Source organism: Lepeophtheirus salmonis, chromosome 1 (assembly GCF_016086655.4).
Source record: "Lepeophtheirus salmonis chromosome 1, UVic_Lsal_1.4, whole genome shotgun sequence".
NCBI lineage: Eukaryota > Metazoa > Arthropoda > Copepoda > Siphonostomatoida > Caligidae > Lepeophtheirus > Lepeophtheirus salmonis.
This window is the reverse complement of record NC_052131.2, coordinates 53,219,958-53,229,248: the sequence shown is the minus strand read 5'-3', so window position 1 is coordinate 53,229,248 and position 9,291 is coordinate 53,219,958. Positions and strand designations below refer to the sequence as shown.

Below are 9,291 nucleotides of genomic sequence, written 5' to 3'. Positions count from 1 at the left end.
ATATTGTGCCAAGGTTAAAAGAAATACAAGGTTATACCATAATCCATGTACGACTGATGTATTTAGTGGTTGAATATTTTGTCGAAATCTGTTTTTCTTCCCCAGCAGTTGGTACGATACATTAAATTGAAAATTATATTAATAGTGACGTCATAGACTATGAGTGGTTGTGTATTTTGTCAAAATGTGCCTGTCTTGTCCTGCAGTCGATACGATACATCAAATTTAAAATTCTAGGAAGCCCCAATTACATGATGTCCTAACCTTATATTTCTATTAACCTTGATATTGGGTTATAAAATTCAAATAACATACTAACAAATATGAATGAAAAATTTTTACTGGATGATAATTACATTTTATTTTGTCATAAATTGTCAAATCGAAATTCGCCAAGAAAATTGCATAAAACTTTTTTGCATTAATTTTGCAAAAACAATGTACTAAATAACTTTTTTTGAATTGTAAAGAGGAATGCAAACCAATCAAGATTTTTTTCGTACTTGCAAAAACGAAAAAGTTATGGAGAATAATGTCGTGGAAAAAATAACCCCAAAAATTCCAAAAATTATCAAATACAATGTTCCGGAAATTGAAAATACTATTAATGAATTACTACAAAAACATTTTTTGTGGACCACCGTCTTAGTCTGACCAGGTTCAAAAGAGGGTCCCCAGGGGGTGGGCTGAAGAGGCTCTAGCCCCCTCCCCCAAATATAAAGAAAATTAGTTTGTCATATTTCTTTCCAAAAAATATAACACTGCGGACGCCCCTGTACCCATGTAAGTTTCTACATCGATGGTTCAACGGTTTGGACACCTATAGACACAAATATATATATATATATGTAGCAGTTAAAGTAAGAAATCCGTTATTATGCACATAACAAGTTTATGTGAATAATAACTCAAAAAAGATCGTTAATATGCAAAATCATTTGAATAATAAATCTCACCATTATCTTTTGTGACCCTTTCTAGAGACACAAATCGATGCTCGGCCACTGGGAAGTGCAGCATGTCCACAGGACTTGATTTAGAGTTAGCACTCTTTGTCAATTCATGTATTACAATTAGGGATACCATCCACTGTAACCTCGGTTCATATCTTGGCCCACGGGTTGTCTTGCATGCCAACACGACTAACAAACGGGTTGGAAACCAACACCAATTCATCTAACATAATCAGAAACGGCATCCACTATAACTCCGGGTTAAGAATGTGTAGTCACTTTGGTTTTCAGTTATAGAAATATTTGGACTTGGCGATGGGTTACAACACGTTTGTTAGTCGTGTTGGTACGCAAAACAACCCTAGGGTTGTGATATCAACTGGGACTATAGTGGATGGCGTCTCTGAGGATATTACATGAATTGACAGTGGGTTCTAGCCCATTTGTTAGTCATGTTGACACGCAAGACAACCCATGGACCGGGATATCAACCGGGGTTGGAGTGGATGGCTGATAGTAATACATGAATTGAAGAAGGATGCTGACTCTGAATCAAGTACTGTGGACATGCTGCATATTCCATGGGCCAAGCATGTGTCTCTGGAAAGGGTCTCGGAATTCGGAAGATAATGTGAAATTTATGATGCCAATGATTTTGCTTATAAACAATCTTTTTCAGTTATTATGAAGATTAAAAGTCTAGTTCGGTTATTATGCACATAGGTCTTGCTCAGTTATTTTGCATATTAACGGATTTCTTACTTTAACTGCAATATATATACAGATTACTACGTAAATTTTATGTCAATTTGCAACTGTCCCGTGTTACAAATTGTTACTGCACTTCCCTACTTTTAAATTATATAAGAATCTTCAAGTACATATTATTTTCTCTTCGCTCTCTAAATACGTACCTTAATTTAAAAATAGTAATTCAATGTACTACTCAGAGTGATCATAAGTAATTCATCGCCTCATAGCTGCTACACAAAGTAAATAGTAGACATTAACCTAATCTACTATATTAATTTTATATTTTATCAAAAGCGTAACATTTGTAACTCCATAGCGGAATTGCAAATCTATAGCTACGCAATACGATATAAAATAGCCAAAATATAGTGGTCATTCAATGCTTAATGATTGAGCATATTCTAAACCCCCGTTAGAATTCCTCATTCTTTTCTTCAACAGTAATTAATACCCATATTTATTTGCAATTCTTTTGTAACATGTGTAGGGGGAGTCGACCTTGAAGTGTATTATCACAAAGAGTTTGAAGGAACGACACTATCTCTAATCTACACACATTATTAAATAGTCAATGTGTAAATATTTAGGGCATCTCGGCCGGTTTTTTTACTCTCGCCTCTTCCTCAGCTTCTTGAGAAGAATAATAAATTAATATTATGTAGTAGTCCTCTACTTACTAGTATACAATGTATTATTTATGAAATAAGGAGTGTGTGTTTCTGCGTCTGTTTGTGTGTTCCTGTGTTTCCCTCATTTTTAGTGTTATTTATTTAGTCGCCATTTTGAAGAACGTGGTTGTGATATTATTATATGTATATAAATTCTGCTGAAAACCTGGACTAGGTGGTGGCCGGGCCAGAAGCGGATCTGCGTCTTTACATTTGTTTATTTGGCTGCTTATTTCATGTGGAGTAGAACTACTAGAGTAGCTCAACTGTTAAGTGAGGTCTACAACAACTAGCACTACCTTGGCGGCTTGGAGATTATTCGTTTAGTCCTAAAGGAAGGATGCCGGCCTCCACGGCAGACCCCATCTCATCCACTCTCAAACGGAGTTTCGGCAATCACTCCAAACTCCTGGAAGAGGGTCTGGAGAGTGCTCTTACCAAAAGAAGTCTAGTTCCTGTTCCGTTCGATCCTCCTTCACGGATCTCAACCAACTCGCCCCTCAAACACTACATTATCCTGAATTCCGAGTCCGGGCTATCCACGTGCAAGGCGAACGGGACCCAAGAGGACTCCGCCTCTCCCGTATCCATTCCCAAGCCCAAGGTTAGCGCCCAAAGAGTTGTATCTCATGTTGCTAATTGAATCTCCCTCATATTGCAGGTCACGTTCTACAAACGCGAAGACGTCAAGGTGGGTTACCAGGGCCCCTTTTCCCCTGGGGCCGGAATGATGAATGTCGGCAATACCTGCTACTTGAATTCCACACTCCAGGCTCTTTTCCATACACCTTCCCTTATCAATTATCTCACTGATGGCCATCATCGCTGTAATAACGGCGGTAGCGGCGGGTACTCCATTCATTCTTGCACCATCTGTGCGCTCAGTCTTACACTTAAAGATACACACAGAACCAACATTGTCCGACCCAGTCGTGTCTATGAAAAGTTAAAAACCATTTGTAAGCATCTTGTCCATGGAAGACAAGAAGATGCACACGAGTTTTTAAGGTTTGTTTCTTATTTAAATGTGTATAACATATATGAGCAGTGGGGGTATAGCAATCACTCTATTCCTAGACTAACACTTAATACAAATGTAGCGTGGCTTTCTTCAATTAAACTCCTAATCACCATGATATCAATAATAAAAACATGATAACTAATGTTTAATATATGACATGAATATATTATGTTCTGACAGGGATATTGTGATTTTTTTAATTCCACTCTTTATCTGTTATCTATCAGCAATTTGCATCTTTTTAATATTGATAATTACTTATTTATGTAGGTACTTGATCGAGTCACTTCAAAAGTCATTTTTAATATCTGCCAAGGCTAAAAACTTAGACAGCGCGAGTAAAGAAACCACACCATTCAATCAAATATTTGGTGGCTATATGCGACAAGATGTGACATGCGTTCGTTGTAAATATGTTTCAACCACGTTCCAGCACTTTATGGACTTGTTACTTGATATTCGATCTGCTTCAAACATAGAAGAGGCATTAGCTCATTATTTTCGCTCTGAGAAACTGGGAGGAATGGACGGATCCAACATGTATAAATGTGAAAAGTGTAAAGTTAAAGTTCCAGCACATAAAGCATCATTTATTGAAAGGCCTCCAGTCGTGCTATGTATTCAACTAAAGAGATTTGCTCTCACTGGAGGTAAAATCAGCAAACCAGTTCAACTGAGTCGAAGACTAGAAGTTTCGAGGTTTGTGCGAGGTGGTATGGCTAAAGGAAATAAATTAGAGTATCGACTTGTCTCTATGATTACCCACGTGGGGCCCTCTCCAAATTGTGGACACTACACAGCCATTGGAGAGGCATCGAACGGACAATTTTATCAATTTGACGATAGTCACGTTAGACCCGTGCCTGTATCTCAGGCATTAAATACTGCTTCATATGTAGTAATGTATGAAATGACACAAGCTACGCATTGCCACTGGACTAAACAACCCCAGACAAATCAAATTCTTCAGCCACCACCTCCTTCAACAACCTTAGTCAGTATCAACAAACAAATGAGAGACGATGCTAAGAATCATTTCAACAACTCCTCCCATGTGAATCATGCCAAAAATTCTGGTACAATAAATGGAATGCATAAGCCGCCCCTGCCTTCTCCAATTAGTTCATTACCGAAAAAGTTAGTCCCATACGATGAATTAGATTCTTCGTCTACAGAGGACGAAGATAAAAGTAACGCCACTAACAATCACAGCCATCGGGAAGTCACTAAAAGTCAGAATGGCTTAAACGAAAACAACCAGCCACATTTATCTAATGGGGATGCCTCCAAAAATGGTTGTAATAATGGAAAGAGAGTCTATTCCAACTCCTCAGGTTTCCTTCCTATGTCCATTGCCCTGAAACATCAACAGATATCTAGTGATGAGAAGCGAGTCTCAGCTTCAGGGACTTGGACAGTTGTCGATATGGATCACCATAACCCATCAATTCATAGTGACAACTCCTCAAGTTCTGGAGGACAATGGCGTATCCATAATTTACAAAACAAACGCTCCGACTCTGACACTGAGGCGGCATCTCGAGGCCCCATATGGAATGTTAAACAAACATCAACAAATAGTGATAGTGAAGTGGGCTCTCCCAAAAAAAGTTAAAAAAATGATAACGGTCAAGGAAGCCATTTCCAAAATTAGTAGATTATTCCCACAAAAGAATAAATCCGTATCTTCAGTGTTGAATGGGAATGATACTCGTGGAGGATCTTCTGAAGGGCATCATAAAAACGACAACACCTCACCCTCATCTAGTAGAAACACGAACAGTAATAATTCCCACGCCTCACAAATCTCCACGTCCGAAAACGAGGGAGGAGGAATGGATCATGATGAGGAGAGAGGATCTTCTTTAAATCGAAAGGAATCTCATGAAGATGACATTCGCAAGAAAAAACGGGAAAAAGAGTTTTTCGAATGGTTTTGATGAGTCACCTTCCAAGAAATACATAAACAGTTCCGATTCACGATGGAGTAGTAGTAGTAATAACGGCGGTGGTCATTCAAATGGAAATGGTGGAAATAGTAATGTGGTGGATGAGCTCATACGACAATCCTCATTGTCGGATAAAGTGACTTCATGGAACGGTAGCAAATCCTCGACATTTTCTTCATCTTTTAATTACAATCGATCTAGAAGTGACTCACGAGATCGCTACGATGAAGAAATGGATAGAGGGCGAACTAAAAAGATTAAGAGACGCCATTCCGACACTTTACCCTACCATAGCAGCAGTAGCAATGGAATGAATCCATTTCAAGCGGCTCAACAAAACGGATTTCATCATAGCAACAGTTATCACCATAGCCACCACCATAGGAATTCTTCCTCCTACAAGGATTATAACAACAGACACCATCGCCGCCCCTATCACCATCGAAATAGTTTGAGGAATTCCCATGGGGGTTCCTTTAACGAGGAAAATTTCAGAAAGGGAGGAGGAAGTAGTTATCGCCAAAATGATTACCATCATCGATCCAGACGATGAACATAACGAAAGGAATATTATTATTACAGCCATGATCCTCTTATTCTATCTCTGCTACTCTTTCCAATCCCCTTCTGATGATGAGTTGATAAAACCTTGCAAAAAAATATTAATTATTATTAAAAGTTGAAACAACTTTGTATGCTATATATACACAAACGTTTTATGCCTATTTTTTTACTGAAAATAAGTAACTTAATTTTTTTTTTTTTTTAATGAAGAATACACGGGCTTATTTGTTGTAATTTGAAGAAGATAAAAAAAATTCCTACAAACTGTCATGAAATAGAGAGGAGAACTTATTTGTGATTTAATTTTTGTTAATATTAATTACATCTTTTTAATATAATAATCATTGTCTAGTTTGTATTACCTATTCTCCTTCTCTTTATCAATCTCTTCTACTTCTTATTGATTTTTTTTTCCTCAGAATATTTAAAAATATATATATTGTTGAAATATTAATTATATATATAATTTTCATACTACTTAATAATCAGTAAAATTCAATTAAAATCTTCCAAATATTTTAATATTTGTCCCCCCAAATTTGAATTTTACAAATCTCTCTAGGTGCCTTTGGAAAGGGGGGAGTGGATTAAGTTAATGATCTCCACCATTACAAAAATCTCCTTCTTTAAAGATTGTTTGTTTTTTTGTCTCGGAAGACGCGCGACTCTCCTTAATCAGTCATCATGAACACTTCACATCTCATAATTCCAGACACAAACATGTTTGAAAATGAAATTATCATTCATCAAAAATGGGCAGGAGCCTCTTGGATGTCAAGTGTGTCTGGTGTCATGGTGAAGTTCTCTGAGGAACTAGGCCCTGCTGATTTCCAGACTTATCCTTCAAATGTACTTCTTCTCATCAATGAAGATGACTACGTGGCTGAGTCAAGAACATATAAAACTAAATTGGCCAAGTTCTATAATTCTGTTATCAATTGCGAGGTACTTACGTAATTATTATCATACACTTAATTAATTCACACCAATATAGCTTAAAATTAGTTTAAATTTTGATAAGTTAACTCTGATTTTTTTTTTTTTTTGGGGGGCGGACCTGAAAAAGCGTTCATTGTATGAAAACGTTTTATAAGACCAGTAACAACATTTTTTGTATTCGAGTCTTAATGGTTATGAACATTTTAAATTTGAAATATTGCTTTTGTGGTCGACCAATCAACTTTTTTATATTTTATTCAAACTCATTTTTCATCATGAGGAAAAGGAGTAATTGATAAAATCCTTTGATATAAGTTATAAGCAAATGTATCCAGATCTTAAATATGTTATAATATTTATATATCTTGTTTCAAATTTGAGAAAAAAAAGTGTAGACAGGAGAATTGGCCCCCTTTTTGGGGATTTATTATCTCTAGTTTCACATTCGATAACACACTCAGAATATTATTAAAAAAGGACACCTTCACAGATGTCGTATTTTTTAAACGGATTAAAGATTTAGTTTAGAAATTAATACTTAAAATTACTCAAGGTCCATATGTAAACCACAAAAGTAAAATTTTAAACGATCCTTTTCAGGTTTTTTTAGTTATTTTATGATAACCATTAAAATCTGGACACATTTTTTTTTTTTTAAATGAGTTGTATAGTTTATTAATGCAATATTAGAGGGGTAGGTTCACAATTTTGGAGTTTGCTGAAGCTTTTAAATCATCTATGTATGAGAGGCTGATTAGTTTTGCATTAAAATAACTAGTTTTCTCTCAGACTTGTGAAGTCCTTGCGTGAAACTCAAAAAAATTAGTAGTAATCTTTCATTATTAATGAGCTATTTTTACCAACTTACATATGATAATTTTTAATTCCATATATTCCATCAATCAAGGGCTTAAAAGGAACAGTCATTTGCGTCAAGTCTTCGGATTTGACTGACACCGCATTCATTGCTTTACAAACATTCTGTATCATAGACTTGGGTCTTCAAATAATTCCTATACGAAATATAGCCTCTCAGTTACCTCAACTCCTAGTTCAGTTTTCCATTTCGAATAATCGCCATAGAAAAGTGAATCCTTTCAAGTTCGGCATTGACACAAATGAATCCAATTCATCTACTCATGGATACCCGGATCCTAAGCTCATAGAGACACTCTCTACTATTTATGGATTAAGTGATTTAAAAGCCCGATTACTCTTAGAAAAGTTTGGAAGTATCTATGAAATTGCCCGATTGTCAGTTTCAACAATGGCTCCGGTCATCGGAACTTCCGCAGCGCGCTTTGTTTTTAATTTTTTTCACCAAAAAAGAAATTAGTTATTATTCCTAATAAATAAATTTAGAAAATTCTCAATTGAATTGAATTCAATCACAGTTATGTGCCAAAAGAACTTACATTTCGATTTTTTTTTTAAAGGATGTTTCTGAAGGGTCTCTCTCGATGTTTCAGCACCAGTTCCTCCACTTTCCGTTGGCATTCAGAGAAAGTAGCAAACCCTCATTTACGTCGATATGGCTATGTTGACAAAGTTAAAACATCAGGTCCTCTCCCGAGAGTGAGCAATGATTCAGACAGAATTAACGGTCTCCATCTTTTCATCAGAGAAAATCCCTGGGTCCCTTCTAGAGCTCTTGCGGGTCAGAATGACTATATAGACATTTTAGGTGATGAAGAAATACATCCTGTTGATCTTATGTACGGTATTCCCAAGTGGCTCCGTGGGTTTCAAGGAACTTATCTTCAAACAATGATTCGAAAGAGGGACATGTTGAGAGACACGGGATTTGATAAAGTTAGACCCAAAGACTGGAAGCAGCTCAATGTTAATTTGACTAGGGAATATAGAAAGAATGTTCTCTCATTAAATCAAAGAAGGTGGACTAATTATAAAGGCATTAAGTTTGGACCCGCACCTAATCATTTTCAATCTCCAAGAGGACCTTTTTAACCACTCCTAATCCTCTACATAATATGCTTTGTGGAAAGGAACTGTTATTTTTTATAAGTATATTTAACTATTAGTCATGTCGTCGATTAATCCAGTTCATGATTTAATATACCATTTTTGTTCCTAATTTTACTCGGTGTGAACACTTTTATTAATCAGTTGACTAACACTTGAAGGTAGAATGATTCTTGGGTATTAACTACATATTACAATATTAATCAAATAATATCTGACTGATAGGTGTTATCATAATCATTTAAAAGTTTAAGTGCTCTAAATATAATATATATATATATATCAAATTGCATGATTCGTTGATTGATTAGGATTAAATTCAATGCATCTATTGATTAATCATTCACATTTTTATACTCAATACATATCTTTATTGACTTATCTGGCTCCCTGCAACAAGGGGAGGGGGCGTGGCCACCACACCTCCTGGGAATTAACAATTATCATAAAGCAGCAAAATT

General features: G+C 36.0%; 1 protein-coding gene across 1 annotated transcript; it reads left to right on the top strand.

The window, feature by feature from the left end:
- The first annotated feature begins 1,205 nt into the window (after positions 1–1,205).
- scny (ubiquitin specific peptidase 36) lies at positions 1,206–8,942 on the top strand. The gene is made up of 4 exons (XM_040727465.2): positions 1,206–2,978; positions 3,036–3,382; positions 3,666–6,853; positions 7,755–8,942. The coding sequence occupies exons 1-3, from the start codon at positions 2,715–2,717 to the stop codon at positions 5,008–5,010; spliced, it is 1,956 nt and encodes a 651-aa protein (XP_040583399.1). The 5' UTR covers positions 1,206–2,714; the 3' UTR covers positions 5,011–6,853; positions 7,755–8,942.
- The last annotated feature ends 349 nt before the right edge of the window (positions 8,943–9,291 follow it).